We start from the raw sequence: 24,125 nt of genomic DNA on the forward strand, positions 1-24,125 counted from the left end.
AAAGAATGGGGATAGGTGTCTTGGTCTTGTGTTCTGAGCATAAAGATGTCATCAGTGAACCTGAACCATGCATACACCCTCACTGATGAGTCAAAACATTATGACCACTGCCTATATTGTGAGATTGAATGGCACCTGTTAGTGTTGCAGACAAGTGATTCAGTGAGGCACACGAGAGGTGGATGGGAAAATCACTCTAGTGACAACATGGACCCCAAATAAGAAAATCCTCTGACATTAGTGACTTTAACAAAAGGCAGATTGTTATGGCCCATCACCTGGAAATGAGCATCTTAGAAATGACAAATGTGTTGAATTTTTACAGGCTGCTGATGTGAGCGTCTATGGAAAGTGGTGGAAATACAGTGAAAGCGTGAGTAAGCCACAAGGTGTTGGATGTCTACACTTCATAAAAGAATGTATAGATTGGAGGCTTGCCTCACTCCCCCCCCCCCCCCCCCCCCCCCCCCCCACTCCATGTGAAACAGGATAGGCGGTGATGTATGCTGGAACTCACAACAGAGTACGATGAGGATGCAGGCACAAGTGTTGCAGCAGACTAACCCTACAGCCCATCTTTAACGCAACCGCTGCTAGCGCTCCTTATGGTGCAATTCGGTACTGGCAATTTATGTGAGACACAACTTGATGTATTTCCCTAGAAACTTGTAAAGTCCATTTTGAAACATTGCTGTATAAAACTGTCTGTTGACAGGTGTGATGACCTATGCCATGATGTAATCAGCTGTGCTTTTATGATGTTTAAGACAAATTTCAAACAGTTCCTAACTTAGAAATGCACAGACCTGTTGTGATATTAATTAATTAAAGCTCACACCTCCAGCAACATGGAGTGCTTAAATTCTGACTTCTTTTTTAGCCAAGTACTCTTTGTTCACAGTCGAGTGGAAACTGACTGCCGTGTCATCTATGGTCTAATCCATGTTTAATTGTTCTGCTGGCCATGAAGTCACTTGTATTAGCTCCATCAACAAATATACAGCAATATTGATCAATGGATAAAACTAATGTTTATCTGAGCTGTAGTGTATGTGGGGGTCTATCTGTATGAACTGGTGTCTGCATGCTCTCGGCCATCGTCATCTGGCAAAGCAGTGTAGCATTCCCAAGATGCTAGTTCCTTATCCACTTCCGATGCCAAAAACTGCCACAAGAAATGAGCCACATGCAAAAATTCTTCCATGAAAATGGCTACAATCATTGACAGATTTTGCAGGCAAGCCATTCCAGAGGAAATGTGCAGATAAAACACTCCTAAAGAACAATGTTATAAGCTTGTGATTTTCTTCATTTTGTGTTTAGTGAGCAGGAAAATTAGCTGGCTGTCAAAGCGGAACAACATTACAGTAAATGAACTGAAGACGCATGTGAAGGTTGATGCAGGATTCAGACCGCCACCGTAAATAACATACTTTGTGAGTTTGGCCACTATCATGTCTGGTCAAAAAAGAAGGGCGCATGTGAAGCAATGTTAAACAGAACAAGAGATGTGTTTACACCTATATTATCCTGAGAAATCACGCATGGCAAAACATGCTCAAGAATATAGATACCAAATTTCTTTCATCAATACTTTTATAATTTGAAGGTTAAGTAATGTCTGGGATAACGTAATAATAGAAAACATCAACAACAAAGATGGTTGTGGGCACCACTGTAGTGTGTGGGATCCAGCAGTTGTAGGGTTCAAGTGAGTACGGAACGTAAATATTATCTAATTTTCCAATAGACTGAACACCAGTGATGCCACAAGTGGCAGAAAAGCTAAATAAGGATGGTGTTGCTGTCTGACAATGGACAGGGAATACCTGATCAAAAGGTTGTGGGAATTTATGCACCTGACATTGCTTTAAGTCCAAGAAGATTTTGTTACTTGTCAATTTCATTTATCTGTGTCTGTCTCTACTAGTATCCAGCTGTTAGCCGCTCTGAAGAACACTGCAGTAAGTTGGTCGAAATGTTGGCAATGTAGCTTCTTTAGTGAGTTATAATATGCGACCTAATACCCAAAATTATTTTATTCAGAATACATCACTATTGTTTGTGGAAATGGGTAAGTTCAACAATTGCTTTGAATATTTCATTCCTTGTTGATGACTTAAATTCAAAAGATATTCCCGTAAATTATTGTGTATGGTTATTCTTCCTTGGAAAAAATGATACCTTATCTCTCGTTTCTCCTAAGTCCAACATATTGATATAGTTATTTAGTTCTTGTCCCAAGAAATTGAAGATGGATAAACATAAAGTAAAATGTAATTGATATCCATCGTCAGTTTTGTCCCAATATAAAAATATGCTACCCGTACATTCAGTCTGTACCTGATGACAGGTGCTATTCACCAAATTCTCTCTCTCTCTCTCTCTCTCTCTCTCGCTCGCTCGCTCGCTCCCTCGCTCGCTCTATCTGATTAAAACTGTGGGCCAGACTGGAACTCAGGACTAGGACCTTTGCCTTTCACAGGCAAGTGCTCTGCCAACTGAGCTATCCAAGCACGACTCATAACTGCCCTCATAAATTTATTTCTGCCAGTACCTCAGCTCCTATTTCCAAACTTAACAGAAGTTATCCTGCATACCTTGTGGGACTAGCACTCCTGGAAGAAAGGATATTGCGGAGGCGTATCTTAGCCACAGAAGGGATTCTTTCTCAGATGAATTTTCACTCTACAGTGAAGTGTGTGCTGATTTGAAACTTCCTGGCAGATTAAAACTGTATACTGGACCAGGACTCCAATCAGCACACACTCCTCTGCAGAGTGGAAACAGTCCCCCAAGGTGTGGCTAAGCCATGTCTCTGCAATATCCTTTCTTCCAGGAGAGGTATGCAGGAGAACTACAGTTAATTTTGGAAGATAGAGATGAGGTACTGGTGGAAGTAAAGGTGTGAGTTAGGGTCATGGGTCATCAGTCAGTAGAGCACTTGCCCATGAAAGGCAAAGATCCCAGGTTTGAATCCCAATCCGGAACTCAGTTTTAATCTTTCAGTCTGCCAGGAAGTTTCCAATCAATGCACACACTGCTGCTCAAAGCCTCTTGTGGTTGGTGACTGGTGATCTCTTCTCATACACACATTATAGTCCATCCCATATTTTCCAGTTGTTCTACATCAAAATTAAGTGACAACAACTTCCATTATTACTTCTCTGCAAAAAATTATCTATTTTGTTGATCAAAATTCTGTAATAAATAGTATGTTACATATCAGTATTATGAAAAGGGAAGTTGCTACCCACCATATAGCAGAGATACTGAGTCGTAAATAGGCACAACAAAAAGACTGTCACAAATAATGCTTTCGACCAGTAAGGCCTTCATCAAAAATAGATCCCCCCTCCCCCCCCCCCCCCCCCCACCACACACACACAGAGAGAGAGAGAGAGAGAGAGAGAGAGAGTTGCCTGAGACTGCAGTCGTGTGTGTGTGTGTGTGTGTGTGTGTGTGTGTGTCGTTGTCTATTTTTGACGAAGTCCTTACTGATTGAAAGTTTTTTTTTGTGACAGTCTTTTTGTTGTGCCTATCTGTGACTCGACATCTCTGCTATATGGCGAGCAGCAACTTTCCTTTTCATAACACTGTTACATCCCATCCTAGATTTTCCATTGTTTGATCTGTATATTTTATCTCAGTACTCTTCCACTTTAGTGAACGTTCATTGCAGGTGTACTGAATGAACTAAAATACGAGGTTCATCTTATTGATTTTTCTCCTTGGAATTCCATTTTGTATTTTTCAACAAACTAGGTTGAAATTATGTAATAGTTACACTAATTTGATGTAATGAATTTCAGTGCAAGAGTTCTGTCCTGTTATTTGTCCAGCACACAGTTGTAATATACTATAAAATTTTAAATTTATTGTACATTGTAATGAAATGCAGTAGTTCTTGTAATTGAACATGTGTTTTCAGTTTCAGAAGACATAGTACCCATTTTCAATTGTGATTGTGTCAGCTTCATTACCATTCTTTCTATTGAAGAGTCTGAACCATTTATTCTGTAGTGCGAGAAAAAGTTTTAAAAACTGTTTATGAGAACTGAATGGCACACATGTTGTCACTTTAGGTTCTGATGAATGAATGGCTAAGCAAGTCTCCAGATCCTCCTGCAGTACCACCTTTACCTTCACCACCAGTGCCAAGTGACTGCCCAAGGTCCTCAGCTGGTTTAGAACCTGGAATAAATCGGCTGGTACAAGGGCCAGCTTCAGCAAAAAAGAGGTGGCTTCGTCAAGCTATAAGTGAAGAATGCGATTCTCCAAGTCCCAACAGTCGACCAGGTAAACATGTTGGTAGATATTGTAGTCACTTCCATTTTACTTCCAATTACCTATAAATACTTGATGTTATAATATGTAATAATACAATGCTCATTTATATTTGTTTTTAACACCATGTGACTCTTTGTTTTCATGTTTTATGATCTTTCAACGTCAAAATCAGTTAAACCTGATAATGATTGCAACTCAGTGACAAAAATAGTGCATGTTTGTATGAAAACTACCAAATAAATGTGCTCAGTTATTTTCAGTAACTTTACTGGAAAGAGTGAAACATGGTGGAAACTACTAAAAACTGTACCCTCCTGAGCAAACTGTGTGCACTATTTCAGAATTTGACAAACAGATGATCATACACCAAAACCACCACCAAGAGACACTAGGCATATTTGGGAGGACAGTAGTTCGAATCTCCATCCAACATTCCAGATTTAGATTTTCCATGAATTCCCAAAAATTCTTAAGCAGTTGCAGGATGGTTGCTTTGAAAGGGCATAGCTGATTTCCTTCCCCTACAGGAGCCTGTGCTCCTCCTTTAAGGACCTTGTCATCAATGGGCAATTGATCTGTAATCATCCTTTATCTCAAGCTCCCTACTCTGGTGGATCCTTTCGCTATAATCCATGCATCAGATGACTGTCTTAAAACCCAGAGAGGCGTTAACAGCCCCATACAGGATTTGTGATTCATGCCCTCGTAGGAGCTGTAACACTGTTTACGCAAATCTCCCATTTTATGTTCATAAAGAAGCAAAGCATCTTTTGGTAGTGTACCAATTCCTCGATGAAATTGTGTAGTGTGTCAAGATTTTATATCCATATACAACCCAGGGGCGTCCGCAGGTTTTTGTCTCAGTAGGGGCAAAAAATTTTCGCCGTAGGCAGATGGATATGTATGTGTGAGAGATGTATACCTGTCCTTGTTTCCCCCTAAGGTAAGTCTTTCCGCTCCCGGGATTGAAATGACTCCTTACCCTCTCCCTCAAAACCCACATCCTTTCGTCTTTCCCTCTCCTTCCCTCTTTCCTGATGAAGCAACCGTAGGGTGCGAAAGCTTGAATTTTGTGTGTGTGTGTTCGTGTGTCTATCGACATACGAACACTTTCGTTTGGTAAGTTACATCATCTTTGTTTTTAGATATATTTTTCCCATGTGGAATGTTTCCCTTTTTTTACCATTAATAATTGTTTAAGCGCTTAAAAACACTGCTCATGCAGTGAACGCAGTTGGATTTAAATTAACAGTCCAGAAAAAAACGGTTCAATACACTCAACTGTGTAAACCTGCTCAAATTCACTTACATTACTGTGAAAGCTTCTTTTATGCTCTTAACAATAGTGTTCTCCAGCTGCATAGTGTACTAACTAAGAACGATTCTTTCATGTGTTATAGCTCTATTTTGGAATAGGCCTATACATTCTAATATGCTTACTGAATTACTATTGTTCCCCGAAGAGCATTTGTCGTTTCATGGTAAGCCAGATGTTTTCCCCTTATATGCAATTTAGAAATACTGATGCACTTTTAGTACCATGCCAGAGTTATGAACATAAAAAACTAACATTATAACTATAGTAAAACTTGTTTTAACATTATCAACCTGTACATTTTGCCACCATTTTCGTTTGGTCCTGTCCTAAGCTTTTTGTCTTTAAACTACTTGTTTTCCTGCTATTAAAATTCGACATTCGGAAGTAATTGCAGAATATCTTGTCATCCTTCCCTTCAAACAACGTTTAGAAAGCTCCATCCTCCCCTGTTCTTAAATTAGTTGGACGATGATTCCAAATTATTCGTTTTTTCCTTCTCCTTTTCATTATTCAATACTATAACAATACTTAGATTTTACTGTACATTTAAAAACAATGAATAATTTATGTAACACATTAAAATGAAATCAATGTGTTTGATGATGAAAGTACATTGCTGACTCATGCGGTGGCGACGGTCAATTGACCTGGCGGAAAATATCCGCTGTGAGTGCAACCGGCCTAAAAGACCTAGTCAGAAAGAGCACGGCCTGGCGGTCTGACCTGTGGCCTCGAACAGCAACGGCAACGGCCAGGTCACATCATTGTTGTATATAGGTGTCGGTCACACAGAGCGCGACTCTGGCCGGCTTGCCGCACCGGCTGACATCGAGTTTCAACACAGACAGATTCACAGCAGCCTGGAGTGGCTGTTTGCATTTGCTGGCGCATTTGACAGCAACGGCGCGAGGCAGATCTTTGATACCACACTACATGTGCAGGCTGCTATGTGATAAGGTTGCGTCCGTTTCCACAGTGTGACAGCTGACTCAGCAGCAACCGCTTTTGCCTGTGCGGCGTTCCTTGCCCCGGTCATCCGCCATGCGCCTGACCCGCACAGGCAGACTGCGGCGTTGTGTGTGACGAGGCCTTCAAGACACTGAAAATCAGTTTTTATCATTCCTGTATGTTTGGAAACTGGCACATCCGGGATATATTATAGGAACGAAGCCTAAAAACACAGGTAGCCCGTGTGACTCCTAAGGGATTGAGACCACTCATTTCTAAGTCATTATCAAACTATCACAAACAAGCCATCATTGTCTCATTAATCATCAGTCACTTATTAGTTACCATCTCTCTACAATATGGCATATGGATCAAATGCATGGGTGATTAATGGCGTACCCTCGCTTGCAATACTGAAGTAAATGGCAACTGGCAAATGTTTCAAACTTGTCCTATTTTGGCGACTCCACATGGTCATAGAGGGGAGACAAATAAAACTGGAAACGCATTTACGAATAAAATTTGGCAGCTCTGCAAAGTTTAGATTTGTGTCCTATGCTGTATTCTTACAGGCAGATGCCCTAGTGTCAGCCACATCGGTTTTAGATGAATTCGCTGTTTCTCACACATTTGCTGTTAAGGTGTCTCATTTTAAGAGCTAATGTTGTGGGAATATTCTGAATTGCTCTCGTAAATGCACATTTTTAGGCATAGTGCCATGTCAGTAAGTGCACCACTGCTGAGAGATGTTAATAGGTGCTTAAAATAAATAATAACAATTTCAGATTGTTAAATAGGTAAAAATAAATTATTTTCTCTTTTTAAGTAAGAATAAATCGTTCATTTTCGCCTAAATGTACACAATAATTTCCCAACCCATAACAGATTCATGTCTTAACAAATTTTGTGAACTTTGGTTGTAAGGATGATGTGACTTTTATTGTTACAAACATATTAATGTAGTTTGAAATACTGTTGTAAATTTAATATTAAGAACAAAAGAAGGCATACGATTGTAGAAATCGGTTCTGTTATTAATAATGTGCAAAACTTGACTTCTCACATGCCTGCATTACTTAAACAGAAATTGAATTCGTCTCGGGTCCTTCCCATAACTATCTACCACTTTTTCGATAAAGGACTCCTCCTCTGATTTTATCTTATCACGATGAACTGACACCATACACAAACAACTGAGTCGATTATCTGCCATGGTAGTTCTTAGCCACTTTTTCACGCGCCTGAGAGTGTTGCAAACAAACATGACGTAGGCCTATGCTAATTCATACAGCGCAGCCTTCTTCAATTACTCTATTGTGATAATATTTCAAACAAGATTGAAAAATAATTAGAAGAAATGTTTCATCTGACTTAAGAAATTGTTTCAATGTCTTTCTAATTAACTAACTACAATCAGAAAAATGTTATTGTGGTAATTAAGTACCTGAACGATCTTTCTGCAGAGCAGGTGGTTGCCGGTAAGCTAAGGGCTATCTTCAAGGCTGAAGCTATGGCGGTCAAGAATTTGGCTTTGTCCAGTAGATCAGTCAGACTTAATTCATTAATATCTCCTTCAGTTACTTTATCACGTTTCCACGTACTGATCCATGTCCGTGCTTCTTCAGTGAAGTTATCTGAAAGATCGCCATAAAATCTTTTGATATTTTCAATTATCCTTTTCCTATCTAGGTCGCTTTGGGATTTCATTACCTTTGGGTGCAAGCAGAAAATCTCAAAAGATGCCTTGTTTTCTTCTGAAAACTGTTCTTGCAAGGACTGGACTAGGGAATCCAAATATGGAATAAAGAGAGATTTTCTGTAGTACTCAGCTACAGAAACTGATGGATGATTTGAACGATGTATTTGTCGTGCAACAACTTGCGGTTGTCGAATGCCAGTGACATCTATTCCAAGTGCACTATAGTTGCTTTCAGCACTTTTCATTATCATTTCAAATTCGGCTTCTGCATTTTTTCTGTCATCCAATAACATTTTTACAATTCCTTGAATGTGTTCTGAAACTTCTAACAAGTTAATGTTTACTGATTGTAGGATATTGGTGACAGGTTCTAGTTTGGCTGAATATTTTGCTATGACTTTTAATGTAACAATAAATGTTGGAGAAGTAAGTGTGCAGTAAAGTTGCCAGGCTTTCTGCCTAATTTCATGATCTCTTTATTTATGTAAAATTGCTAATGCTTCAACAATTTCTAAAAACTTAATCATTAAAATTCCTTATAGACTTATGCTTCTCAGACCAGCGTGTCTCACACAGTTTTTGAAGGTTCCCAACTAGGACTTTACTTTGCATGCTCCCCTGGAAAAAAGAAATTCCTTCTTTCATAGTACCAATGGCATTTCTAACCTCTGGTAAGGCGTTCAAATCATTCACAACTAAATTAAGTCTATGGCTAGCACAATGATAGAAGCGAGCCTTGGGATATTTCTCAGCAGTTATCTTCTGTACTCCGCCAATTTTACCGGCCATCGTACTGCACCCGTCGTAGCCTTGTCCTACCATTTGATCTAGATTTAAAACCCAAGCAGATAAAGTAGATAGTATTGTGTTGGAGATATGTTTTGCATCTAACCTTGCTAATGGTGTAAATCCAAGGAAGTCTTCTCTGACAACATTAGTTGCGAGGTCAAAATAACGTGCAGAAAGAGAAAGTTGTTCTGTGCCTGCAATATCCATTGTTTCGTCTGCCAAAACTGAAAATGATTTGCTGTTATTGATGGTATTAATCAAATCATTTCTTAATACTTCGGCGCATACATCAATTAAATCATTTTAACTTCTATGAGAAGCATAGGTAGCATTTTTAGGTGCACCATCAAAATGTTTCCGCAATGTTTCATCACCTGACTGTACTCTAAATTGTAATAAATCATCAAATACAGCATTTGAATTTGTTTTTCCTCTTAAAGGTAAGTCATGTAATGAATTCGGGAGGACGACCGTTCAATCCCGTCTCCGGCCATCCTGATTTAGGTTTTCCGTGATTTCCCTAACTCGCTTCAGGCAAATGCCAGGATGGTTCCTTTGAAAGGGCACGGCCGATTTCCTTCCCCATCCTTCCCTCACCCGAGCTTGCGCTCCGTCTCTAATGACCTCGTTGTCGCCGGGACATTAAACACTAATCTCCTCCTCCTCCTCCTCCTCCTCCTCATGTAATGCACAAAACAGTACACAAGAAACAATTTATTTTAACTTTGCACTATTAGTTTGTACTAATTTCACAAGATTCTAGTTGGCGAGTTCTTCCACATTTTTAGTTTTGTTTGTCACAACACTAATGAAATTATTTGACTTTTCTATTGCATCTTTATACCACTCGGAATTCATGTGCATTTTTGTACATTCATGGAACTTTTTAAAATTTGTGAATGGGCGGCTTCTGAATGCGCCATGATGACTACCATGCGTTATGCATGGGCAGAAAGGCACACAAAACTTGCAGAGGGCACCTTTAACTGCTTTAGAATAGACCAGCCATGGATATAATGACAGCCAGTCTGGTCGAAATGTTCTTTTTGTGCTGTCTATGTCATTCTTAAAATTATAACTTTTTTCAGGTTGCCATGGATTCAATAAAATCTTATACTTTAGGCAGTTGTCAATATCCTTTTTTTTTTCAATGTAATTTCCGACATCAGGAATACTGACCAGGATACTACTACCCTTTTCATCAACGCACTTGAAACCAGCAGAGGTACTGGCTTCGTTTACTTTCTCCATCAGCACAACTACTGGAATTTTTAATAGTGATGGTTGTGTTTGACTCACCCTTTTCCTGTGATATCTCATCATAAACAGTATCTCCTTCGACACCTCCACTTTCATTTGTAGTTTTGATTCGCTTATGAGGTACAAAAAACTTACGTATATCTGTCATTTTGCCACTGTATACACTGTGCTTTTACATCCATAACGCACAAACGTCTATGCAAACCACAATCGTGCACCACTGTCCACTTAAAACTCACAATGAATTTACACAACCCTTAACGCGATGTGATGCCGAACCGAGCTGAGCGATGTCTAAAGAACAGAAGCTGAAATCGTATCACAGTGGTGGGAGGGAGGGCAGGGTTTTGGTTCAACAATGAAACAGTGCAGTGTCCATTAGACCGCAAGCCAGCGACTTTGAGTTTCGAGTGATCGTTTGGAGCAGTTTCTTGCGATGGATGTGGAAATATTTATGCGATATGTTCCTATTAGAACATAGAAAGACTCATCTAGAACATTCCAGAAATGAAGGTAGCTCACACCGCACCCTGCTAGATCACGTTCGTTGACAGTCGTTCCAATGACGAATATTGCCTACTTCTACAGACAAGTAGCGATATTAGTGGCAACACAGTACCCTCGAACACTTCTTCAGCAAACAAAATGGAACATAATACAATACGCTAATTTAAATTAGCGTCTGACAATTGTTAACCATTATTTGAAATTTGAAAGAATAAAATTTTGCCGAGTGTGTTTTGTTGTGCAACTGTATTGTGTTGCCAGTTGAAGTTTATGAAGAGGTTTGTACCTACAGAGGTGGGAACAGAGAAGGTGACATTTTAGTACCCTATAAGTCAACATTTTCGAGATGGAACTCTCACCATGGGTACCATTCTTAATGGGACCACGTACACATGTAGTAGTTTGTCGATCAGCAGATTCGCTTTATTTTATTATAGCTTATTAGTAATGCCCAGAGTTCGTTAACATGTAAACGGTCTTTTCTTATCAGATATGCATTGTTTACAGTTACTAAAATCTCGAATATTCCAGCTATAGATATCTATATTTAATTTTGTATTTTTCGTCATATAGATACTGTATCGTAGATTATTTTTCAAGGAAGAATTTTTTTTTACATTTGTGTTTAACATCCCTTTATGACACAACTGATTCTTTTAATATGTAAAGAACGAACAATGGGCCTGCCTTCAGGAAAAATGCTTAAATGTTACTCAAGAATGCATTTGTAAAAGTTAACAATAAACTGCTGGTTCATCTGATTATTCCCATTGTTGCCTCACTTGCTGTTGTTAATTTCTCCCACATGTGGGTGTAGAAATAAAAATAAAGATACTTTGTAGGCAATAGCTGTAAGACGGATATATACAATTTCTTCAACAAACAAGATTTCTTAAAGAAAAACACACAATTTTTAAATTTATCATCAATTTTTAATTTTAGTTCGATTCTCCGTTAAAGTTTTTCATTGCTCTAGTTCATCCTGTAATTCTGTTTACATGTGTTTTATATCATATTTATGTCATTTTATCGATATTTGCCAGTTATTTTAGTGGTAATTTTACAGGTATTTTAAATCATACATAACTGAGCCCTAAAGTTACAGGTATTTTTTATATTCGTAAACTAAATGAATTCTCACTAGGGGCAACTGCCCCCCCCCCCCCCCCCCTGCGGGTGCCCCTGATACAACCCTAAAAATAAAGATGTCGTTGGAGGACAAATACAAGACAGCAGAAGTACATGTGACTAAGGGAAAATTAAAGAAAGCTTTGTAGGAATGGGAAGCAGCTGTCTCAATATCACGTCATTGTGGATTTTGTCCAAATCTGTTATATATGCAGGGCTTGGCCAGAAATGAAAGTGACAGAAGTGGGAGCTCCAGGTGGCCAAACATTTAGAAAAAGTAGAATTTTTGGTGTGGGCAAGGTGAGGCATGAGCCATTTATTTTAGCATAGTTTCCAGACAGCGGCTGGTGCAGTGGAAAGAGAGTGAGTACAGCTGCAAATAAACTGAAATAGTGCTCATTATACAGTACTGATTAATATTTTCATAAAAGGCAGGAAAAAGAAAGATAAAGGAAAATTCAGGATTGCAAATAAATTCCAGGAATGTACCGTATTTACTGGAGTCTAAGCCGCACTTTTTTCCGGTTTTTGTAATTCAAAAAACCGCCTGCGGCTTAAAATCGAGTGCAAAGCAAGCGGAAGTTCTGAAAAATGTTGGTAGGTGCCGCCACAACTAACTTCTGCCGTCGAATATATGCAGCGCTACACAGGCATGCTTTGTAGGTACAGAGATAAATACTGGCGACAAAACCTCTGCGTCAGTAAATAATTTTTTTTTAAAAAAAGGTGGAAGACAAGCTTTTCTTTCTCCGCCCCGAGTTTCAACCACTGCATTACCATACATAATCCAACTAAGTAAATACAAATTCTGTATTGTTCATCTTCGAATTTAGCAGAATTTCAATGTACTACGAAAACTGTTGCTAATAGGAACCTGATGAAATGTGAATCACATGCAGTATTCTCTTCACCATATGAATAATACGAATATAAACATTTTGCCATGTATTCTTTCGTGTTTGCTGCTATGTCATTTAAATCCTGTCTGCCTAATAAACTATGAAACTAGAGTGAGACAACAGCAAACGCGGAAGAATATACGTATCATTTCATGTTTATATTCATATTATTCTTATGCCTAATAGTGATACAGTCAGAAACGAAGCATGGCAACTGACTAGATTTTTAAATCTAAGATGACTAATTTCTGTGCAGAATTTGATGTACTAAAGAAGCGGCCGCAAAGATTTTCATACACAGTCTATTATTTGGTTCTTGTCGATCATTATCAAAGAAAGCAGCAGTGTAAGTAACAACAAATAGCAGTCTCTTGCCATTGTTTCGCTAATGAGATGATTCCTCTCCTCTTTTTTTTTTTAAGCGGCGGTAGCGCGCACAAAAGCAAGCCATGCCACGGGCGGCAACAGGCCGTAAACACGCACTATCAGAATGCGACAAACAATGCATGATGCAGTATAGTAATGCATTTTCAGCTTAGAGTGACGTAAACACCTAAACAAAGAAAACGGCACTTATCAGATCAAAGCAAAATAAGCAATCGATTCAAACCAGACGAAGCACGTGAAAAAGGAAGGGTACCCATATAAATACGGACGGAGCGCCTGACGCATAGCAATGGCTACCTGGTAAAGCTTAACTGCTAATCTTACGACTCGAACCAAACTATTGTAGCTGTATCGTCTTTCATTCGACCTAAATTGTGTCTCATATTACAATGGACCAACTTTGTTTCGATTTGGAGGTGCGGCCTAAAACTTTTCTCTCCCCTTGAATTTCGAGTCTCAAATTTCAGGTGCGGCTTAGATTCGGGAATTTTTTTTCCCTTTATTTCGAGTCTCATTTTTCAGGTGCGGCTTAGATTCGAGTGCGGCTTAGATTCGAGTAAATATGGTATTGTAAATCATACACAAGAACTTAGTGTATGAGTTCATGATGTACAAGTGTTGGGGTGTTATTCATGGTAAAAACAAGGGAATCGGTAATTTTCTCATTGTCTTCGCACTTTATAAACAGCACATTTTTTACAATTACCTGGTTGTTTTAAAATTTGAATGGAAAAACAAACTTGGTTTACATTCATGAAAGGTTCTCTCATTTCACAGATTGGCAGCAAAGCATGTGTAGCACATTATTTTGCCCAATATTGGTGAGGATAACTGATGAAGTACAGTGTGGAATGTATTTTGATGCAGTTTTCTTCGTCAGGGTGCAATCTCGCTTTCGCTCTCTGTGGGATGAGAGCAGTTTTGAAGCTGTTTGATCCAGTTCTTTACCTGGTGATACAAATAGACGCCACAGGGTTCCACTAGTGGAGTGCATTTGAGGTGAATCACTTTAATACTGCACAATGGCAATCCTTCATCTTGAAAAATCTCATACTGTAATTGTGGCTTTGTTTGTGCTCCCAACAAGTCAGTTAACAAGCACAAAGGGCTTCATCATTTCAGTCAACATTTTTTTTATCTAAGGCTGTTAAAAGTTCTTCAGATTTTGATGAAGTAAAGATAATAGTTCTGTATTTTGTGGTGTACTCATCAATCATGTTTTGAATCTTGAGTCCGAAAGAGCTGGTACTCTTTTGTATGTGTATCTAGATTGTTGGCAACAACGATTTTCCAGAATGGGTTATAGGATAGTCCAGTGTATACAAGTGGATTACTTTATTCGTATCCTGTCGTTTCACAAGAACTACTTTTGCCCATCTGTGGTCCATGGTTTGGTTATAAATTGATTGGTACTGGCATCCAGGAAGGAAAATGTATGAATATAAATATCTTACTATAACTGCCATTAAAAACAGTATTTCGATTGCCCATGGCCCTTGCATTATTGTTCTGCATTCTGTCTGCTGTGCCAACTGCTGCCTATAACCAGTGCGGCCACAAATATCTTATGCCCATGCCAAAAATGCTATTTTTTTCCAAACGCTTGCTCATCTGAAGCTCTGACTTCCGTCACTTTCATTTCTTGTGAAGCCATGCATACACCACAAATTCAGGTGAAATCACTGATGAAGAGTAGGTGCGGCTACTTTGTCGGCTTGCAAGCCAGTACTAAGCAATGGTGGGAAAGCTGAAAGGAATGTATAGAATCACAATACAAGGGAAATGACCTCAAAAGACAATATTGTAGAAAGGGAGGAGGAAGTAAATGAACAGTATATAAGCTCTGACCAATCATGCAGAATGAGACAGAATGTTGCAGGGAGGCCATTACTTGTTTGTGGATGGCAGGCACAGACGTGCATGGTTTACTGTGTGTATTGTGCACAATACAACAGTGGTTCCCTTGCGGTGATCAAATGCGAATTGTTCAGGTGATCTTGACAACAAGTATGCTTGCCCTTGCATTCCCATGCAGTACAACATCGGGCCACTTTTGCATCCGAATGCCCGAGAAATATGGATATTGCACGATTCAACCAGCCATTCAAATGGAGACCCACAATGAGGCTGCTTACAGACACTTGTCAGATACTGATAATGCTGTCTCACATGAGTGTGCAGCATCTCCATGTCCTTTACAGTGATCACTCCACATCTGACACTATTCGAACTCCTTATGTACCTTTCCAGACCTGGTAACAGCACTAAACACATGAACAACACTAATGCCCTCTGGAGGCCAATCTACTGCCACAGAGAATTGCAGCTCTAATAATTTACGTAATAGCTGATGGTGGGTGTGTGTGTGTGTGTGTGTGTGTGTGTGTGTGTGTGTGTGTGTGTGTACACTCAAAGTTACTTCTTCATGCTTCACTTTCTTTTTAAGGAAGTGTTATTAAATGTTAATGTTTTAGTTAAGTCCCCACTTAATTGGGTTCAGCTTTCACCCACATCCTACCATATCTTGTGCAGCATTGGGGGATGCGATGTATGCATAATCGAACACAGGCATGTTTTGCTGATGATGTAAGATGACATCGAACACACTAGAATGGTGCAAGGTGGATAGTTCAAACAGGGCCTGTACCTTGGTCTCCAATTTCTCCTGACCTGTCTTCTATATTTTTCTGTCTGGGCTTATCTCAGAAGTAAGGAATGCAGCACTCCCATTGATAAAGTTAAAGAACTGGAGCAACAAATTGTTTGGTATTGTCAAGTTGTGAGGTGATCTGCTGGATGTTTGACAGAATTGGTACCTCACTGCAGAGACTAGTGCATACTGCAACCAAATGTGAGGATGACACAGGGAACATCTCTTTTGACAGGTACATGTGTACAATACATTTTACCATTTAAGGTGCTGCACCAGTATTTTATTTTACTTTAAGGTAGGCCTCGGGTGAAGTTTGAACCCAATTATATGAGGATTCGACTGAAAAGTTTTTTTTAATTTCAAATACATTTATACTAATCTGGACAGTGTTTCAGTATGAAGTCTTTGATGGTTCGTTATCACTCATTCAAAAGCATTTCGCAAATGGTTCATTTGTGGAATGTTGTACTACATTTACCCATATAAGTTTTCGCTACCAATTACGATGTAGCCTGTATACAACACATGGGCATACGTGGTGCCTCTTCTCAGCTTGGGTCTTAAACCTACCCCACTTGTTAACTGCATCAGATATTCACTGGAAACAGCAGATTATATGTTGAAAATAAATGGGTGTATAGTACAAAAGACAACAAATGTTGGTCTAAAGTGAGAACATGCTTTTACAGACTCACCACCTTCTCAAGATTATGTAACACCGCTGAAGAAACGCCGTTTGGCTAGAACATCTGTATCATCAGAACGTTCTTTTACACCACCCACTACTCCAACGATGTTAGCAGAGCACCATACAGCTGATGCAACGAAAGGTGTTTCACAGTATGATGCAAACTGTGACAATTTCAGGGTAAGTATTTCAATGAATATTTTGATGTACTGAACACACAAACAAAGTTGACACTCAGCGCTGTGGCTGATGGGAGCGACCATAAAGGCATTTCCCATTTACAGTTGCTCCCATCAGCCACCGCACCGAGTGTCAACTTTGTTTGTGTGATTAATATAATAATCCTTAGTAATCATTTGTTACTATGTAACCTTTATTTATTTTTCTCCCATCAGCATATTGTGTTGTGGTTTAGAATACTCAAATGGAGATTGGTTATAAATTAGTACATCAACAGTTAAAGGTTCCAGTCAGTGAGTGGATGTAATGCCTCAAATTATCTTCAGAATTCTGGCCATGAATCTTTTCTTACATTTAGTCTGATTTATCTCATTTCTTTGCTTACTTTTCTTAAAGAAAACTGTAATACTACTGTATAAAATGTGTAAGTTATTTTACACCTGGATCAGAGAAATTTTGGTTATTTTCTATCTGTGTCACTTATTTTGGTAAAGCTTTATCTTAGGTGTCATTCTTCACTTATTTGACTTTGCATTTCTTCATTATCAGTTTTGTGTGTCATTAAATTTGCAACTTCGTACTATGAATTTCAAATACTTTGAACCTCCCGTTTTTGCTTTCAATTATCTGTTTATGACGTTGATGTAGTGTAGTTCTTCTGCTGTATAATTTCAGAATACTTTTCCATAATTCTGTGCTGAGTCTAAAATTACAATGTCACACGTGTAGTGGGACAACTCAGCCATTGAGAATTCCCACTCTATAATGAATACATATCTTCAGTGATTGGATAACAGGCCCATATCTACTTGTTTCCCTCTTCACCGCAACAATATCCAGTGTTTCTGTGTGAAATATTCCCCACATTAAAGAAAAACCACTTGTTGACTGCGCACATATGTTATTACATGATGGATCCCAACTCATTGTGAACGTCGTGCTCTGGAAGAGTTTTGCCAGGTGTTCCTTGGATAGAAAGAGTGAGATTATGTTTTATGCTTCAAATATTCATGTGATATTACCCTAGTTCTTCTAGGGTCATGTGAAAAGTCTTGTGGATTAAGTACCTGTCAAGATTGAAAAGGATCAGGCAAGAATTCTTGCTGTGTGTGTCGTTGTTTGAATGTGTTGGCATAGCAATGTCATGCTTGCATAGAAGTTGGAGGATGCCACTTTGAATAGCTGTTCTAGATGTATCACCTTCTGTAAGTTTCACAGAGAAATAAAATTAATGCATCTACTTGGACTTTACCATTCTTGAGAGAGCAAGAGTAAATTTGAATTTTTGCTTTTAATGTTACACTCAGTCGCTTCTGGACCAGAGTTTCCATCTCAAATTGATGCAGTTACATTTCACCACCATTACTCAAGGCATGTATTATTGTCACCTTTGTCATCATTGAAACACCATGTATAAACCAAATTCTTCAGAAAATATCCTAACCATTTCACTGAAGTTCTTGTCAAAGTTACATATAATTTTTACGGAAAGGAGGGTTGTCAAAGAATCTAAGTTTCATTAGCTTCTGTTCTCACACATTTAATTTTACTCCACACTTTCTTTCAGTGGGTTGTACTCTTGAAATGTTACGTGTTGACATGTTCACATTTAATACACGGAAATTCTTGCAAAATATAAGTTTAATTAGCACCATGTCTTCTAAATAGGCAGATTATAGTAGCAGCAGTTTCTGTCCTATTCTAGTGTACTCTGATCTGTTGTGCTATGTTGTGTAGAAGATTTAAGCACTGTGATCAGTGTGTGTTTGGATGTACCCTCGCTGCTTTGTTCTGCAAGATTTGCTGAAGTGAAATTGCAGTAACACACTTAGTTGTTCTACTCAAGTTAAAAAGTGTTCTGGAAAGTATCGCAGCTGAATTTATTGATAACAAATGATGAAGTTACTTCATATCATTATATAAATTATAAATTTTGTATAAAACTTTGGAAAAAAATACTGAAAAACCATGTTACTCAGGTAGACTTTCGAACTACTATTTTAATCCTTATTAAAGTGAGATCCTGCGAAATATTCCTGAGTGGAGTACTGTGTGATAAGAAGGTTAGCTGTAGAATGAAAGGAAAGCCTTACAAGCCTGTGCTAAGGCCTGTGATGCTGTATAGCACAGAATCTTGGCCAATTACAAAACACTGAGAGAAAAAGATGGAAGTTATAGAAATGAGATTGTTAAGGTGGATGAGTGAGGCGACACGAAAGGATAGACTACGGAATGAGTACATCAGGGGAACAGTGATAGTGGGGCCCATAGGGACGAAGATCCAAGAAAGTAGGCTAAGATGGTATGGATATGTTCAAAGAAGAGGGGAGTACTACGTGGGGAGAAGAGTTGAAGACCTAGAAATGAAAGGATGAAGGAGAAGAGGAAGACTGAAACTGAGATGGGAAGACAAGGTGGCAGGGGACCTACATGAGAAAGGATGGCTAAGAGAAGAAGCACTGGATAGGCATTTATGGAAGAGAAGGATCCAGCAAAGCAATGCCGACCCCACATGACGTGGGAAAAGGCTGAGATGATGATGATGATGAAGAAAGTGAGATCCTCCGAAAACATTCAGTGTTGCTTATCGTCATGCCATTACACATGATATTAGTCAGAATTCATTTCACATCTCATCTAGAACTGTTGTTCCATTCCTAAAGAAATTTGTCTGGGAAGTCTAAATACCCAGACTGATCATTGATTCTTGATAGGTTTGTATTATCATATCTGTAAAATGGTAATATTTTTAAATTTAGTTCTGCCACAAATACTTGATGAAACTGTTTAAAAAAACATAGTCATAAATTGTTTTTAAGTGTTGTTAGGTAATGAGCTTAGTGCCGTTGTCCAGATGGTGCAATATTTCAGCAAGCTGACTTGTTACCTTCCTCAGGCTGTCCCGAGGACTAATCGTTTTTTGCTGGGCACAATCCATATATATCACCTTCCTGCTGCTGTTGGTCATGGACCTGCATGCCGTGGCACAGCTCCACTGGAAAGATCGAGGGAGAAGTGTGCCATTGGAGCGCAAGTCATAGTCCTCAGTTTCTTTGCGGCCACTGCTGAGCTCAGGACACAACTAATGTGACTTAGGGGCATCTGTATGAAATGATCTCAGCTATGAGCAAACTAAACACGTGGGTCCCAGTCCTTATGTAGATGGAAAATGCTCTCTTTATGTACTGTTCTATACAAATTATCATAAGATACAGTCCCAGAATGTATTTGTCTGTTGCAACAACTTGGTGTCATCATAATTCATGATATGTCCTTCAGAGATGCAGTATTCTGTGACAGCTGATTTTGTTAGTTAGTCGTTATCCTTGTAACACTTTGCTCTACACAGCTTTTCTGCACTGCCATGGGTCGTTGTCAACTCCTGGTATCTGGAGTCCCAGGTGTCCCAACATCTTTTTCATATGTGATGAGCAAAATACATACGCAAAATTATATTTCTAAATTATTCTTCCAATTTTCACCGAGATGTTCCAGATGTAAGGGGTAGACAATGTCGCAAAAGGTTTTCCTTCCTCCTCTGCAAGCTGTGGCATAGTAGGTTTCTTCGGTTTATAGCATGCCGAATCTCCTACCAGTAGAGTTTAGCAGCAGAATTGCTGCATCTACAAACATTTTCCTTTAAGAACAGTTAGGACAGCCACCAGATCCAGTGTGCTATAAAGACTTTGTTAATTATGACAGCACTAAATTGTTACAACAGATTGACGTATTCTGGGATGGTGCCTTAAAAGAATCTGTAGAGATATTGCTATATGACAAATGCAGCAATAAAGATCGATTCAAAACCAATTAAGGCTTAGTACTAGCACAATGGCAACTAGTGGGAAGATCACTCATGCCACACCATCTGAAGAGCTAAGACCACACTACGAAACCCACCCCCTTCGCATCAGCAATGTCACGAGCCTGGTGTCAGCAGCACAGGGTCAGTAAGGATTGCCGCTTGTGTCCCAATTAGGCACCACTTCTCCGCTCTCCCAGTGCAGGCACTCCCAGACATTTACAGGCCCATGACCATCTGTAGGTGATTTATCTGTGGTGGCCAGTGGAAGGCAATCTGTCATAAGGACAATCTGAAGGTGGTAAAGAGTCAGCTTGCCAGATTGTCACACCATCTGCAAGATACCACTCAGCTGAATAAACAACAATAATTCAAAATGATAGTACACTGAGAAAATCTAAAATACGGTGTGTTAAGAAATGACAAACATCATCACGACAACTACATCTAAAGTGATGTAACTGTAAGAGGGTGGTTTGTGGGACAGTGCATAGTAGCAAGGAGCAGTCTACCTTGGGCTGCACGAAGCAGTAACATCATTCTGCTACACCTAGCAGCAATATGCACTACAGGATGTGTACCACTTTCAAAATTAATAAATGAAGTGCATAGTTGAACATTTTGTAAAAAGATCAAAAATTCAATAGTTTTGACCTGATTTTGCAAAAAACTGTGTTCTAGAAAACTTTCCAAACTGTGCTCATTAGAAAGACCATAGTTTTAACCACAAAGAAAAGTTTATTTCATTATCCAATGCATGTTAATAATGCTACACTACTAGCCATTAAAATTGCTACAGCAAGAAGAAATGCAGATGATAAACAGGTATTCATTGGACAAATATTTTATACTAGAACTGACATGTGATTACATTTTCACCCAATTTGGGTGCATAGATCCTGAGAGCTCAGTACCCAGAACAACTACCTCGGGCCATAATAAAGGCCTTGATATACCTTGGCATTGAGTCAAACAGAGCTTTGATGGCATGTACAGGTACAGCTGCCCATGCAGCTTCAACACGATACCACAGTTCATCAAGAGTAGTGACTGGCGTATTGTGATGAGCCAGTTGCTCGGCCACCATTGACCAGACGTTTTCAATTGGTGAGAGATTTGGAGAATGTGCTGGCCAGGGCAGCAGTCGAACATTATCTGTATCGAAAACGGCCCGTACAGGACCTGCAACATGCGGTCGTGCATTATCCTGCTGAAATGTAGGGTTTCGCAGGGGTCGAATGAAGGGTAGAGCCACGGGTCGTAACACACATGAAATGTAATGTCCACTGCCGTCAATGCGAACAAGAGGTGACCGAGATGCATAACCAATGGCACCCCATATCATCACGCCGGGTGATACGCCAGTTTGGCGATTACGAATACACACTTCCAATGTGCGTTCACTGTGATGTCGCCAAACACGGATGCGGCCATCATGATGCTGTAAACAGAACCTGGATTCATCCGGAAAAAAAAAAAAACGACGTTTTGCCATTCATGCACCCAGGTTTGTCATTGAGTACACCATCGCAGGTGCTCCTGTCTGTGATGCAGTGTCAAGGGTAACCACAGCCATGGTCTCCGAGCTGATAGTCCCTGCTGCTGCAAATGTCGTCGAACTGTGCATGCAGATGGTTGTTGCCTTGCAAACGTCCCCATCTGTTGACTCAGGGATAGAGACGTAGCTGCATGATCCATTACAGCCCTGCAGATAAGATGCCTGTCATCTCGACTGCTACTGATACGAGGCCATTGGGATCCAGCACGGCGTTCCGTATTACACTCCTGAACCCACCGATTCCATATTCTGCTAACACTTATCGGATGTCGACCAACGCGAGCAACAATGTTGCAATACGATAAACCGCAATCATTATAGGCTACAATCCGACCTTTATCGAAGTTGGAAACGTGATGGTACGCATTTCTCCTCCTTATACGAGGCATGACAACAACGTTTCACCAGGCAACGCCGGTCAACTGCTGTTTGTGTATGAGAAATCGGTTGGAAACTTTTCTCATGTCAGCACATTGTAGGTGTCGCCACCAGTGCCAGCCTTGTGTGAATGCTCTGAAAAGCCAGTCATTTGCATATCACAGTATCTTCTTCCTGTCGGTTAAATTTCGTGTCTGTAGCACGTCGTCTTCAGGGTGTAGCAATTTTAATGGCCAGTAGTGTGGATAATTTGAATCAAAGTCGGGCACAAAAATAGCGGCACGAAAAAAAGGTTCTAAAATACCTTATCTCTTAGAGTACATTCATACTAAACATGAAACTTAATATGCAATGCTCAGTATGTCCATCTTTTTAAAGATGGTTGCGGGACTCAGTTGTTTGATTGAGAATGGCAAATTAAACAACTTTCAGCTGTCAAATTTTCGACCTTATTTTATTTGGCTACCACTTACAGTGTTACACTATGCCATCTTCAGGCTCCTGAATGACGAGTGGGAAGAATCTACCTTGGTTGGATCTAAACAAGGGCCAGCAATACTGGTATTAGCAGATACTTGCTACAATGATCACTTCAACTAGCACCTGCTGATCAGTGATAGTTGAAGTGACCTCTGTAGCATGTATCTACTGACATAGATTCTTCCTACACGTTGCTTGGGGGCCTGAAGATGGTGAAGTATAATGCTGAAATTGGTTACCAAGTAAAATAAGCTTGGAAATTTGACAGATGAAAGGTGTTTAATTTGACATCCTCTAATATGCAATAAGTTGGTAGCACAAGGCTGTGGAATACAAAAATTTCATTCACCTACTACTTACCAATGATCTCCATTCTCTCTCTCTCTCTCTCTCTCTCTCTCTCTCTCTCTCTCTCTCTCCCCCTTGAACAGTGGGTTTAATTTCCAATATAGGCTAACAGTCCCACATAAATTGAGGCAAGAAATATTGCACTGTGAATCAAGTTTTAACTTTGGCATTTTATGTCGCCCTGATGAAAGTTGTGAAACCAAACCTGTGATTTTGAATATGATGACTTAGCAACATAAGCTTTTTCCAGTATAAAATTCACTTACTGCTTTCCAAATTTCTCCAAAATCAGTTCAAACTTGATTTTTTTTAATATTCACAAATAGATCACATTCAATTTGCTTTTAAAAAACCCGTTTTCCATAATTGAGTTCAAAATAATCACAGTAAAAAAGAGCATGTTTTCAAGCGATTAGAGAATTAAGTTAGATTTTCCCTCTGTGCGCTGATAATACCTGAAAATTATGGCAGAGTTAATGGAATGCACAATGGCTTCAGCCTACACTGCAGCAACCTGTTGCCCGTATTTCATTGCATGTGATTTTTCTCTTTAAACTGAGAAGTAGTATTTCACTACCGGTTCAAGAACATAAACTGGCAAACCGATCACTGTAGGGATCACGCTCAATAGCTGTGCAATACGAGCCACTGATGGGTTTCTTCATCCAGATTCCCAAGTCTTTAATTTGTTTTTTTTTTTTTTTAATTTAGGTTTCAAAGCCTTGTGGTGGTACCTGTCGGCTTACAAAGCCATTTGCTAAGTACTCGACCTTCTCCGGTCGTTGTTGGAAGACTATTGATTATTTATGTGAG

General features: G+C 39.4%; 1 protein-coding gene across 1 annotated transcript in view; it reads left to right on the forward strand.

Moving 5' to 3' along the window:
• LOC126184024 (uncharacterized) overlaps positions 1 to 24,125 on the forward strand; it is a 344,076-nt gene that overhangs the window by 270,245 nt on the left and 49,706 nt on the right. The window contains exons 17-18 of the mRNA XM_049926377.1: positions 4,086 to 4,299; positions 16,568 to 16,746. Of these exons, the coding sequence (XP_049782334.1) occupies positions 4,086 to 4,299; positions 16,568 to 16,746 (393 nt within the window). The remainder of the gene's footprint in view (positions 1 to 4,085; positions 4,300 to 16,567; positions 16,747 to 24,125) is intronic.

Source organism: Schistocerca cancellata, chromosome 4 (genome assembly GCF_023864275.1).
Source record: "Schistocerca cancellata isolate TAMUIC-IGC-003103 chromosome 4, iqSchCanc2.1, whole genome shotgun sequence".
NCBI classification, from domain to species: domain Eukaryota; kingdom Metazoa; phylum Arthropoda; class Insecta; order Orthoptera; family Acrididae; genus Schistocerca; species Schistocerca cancellata.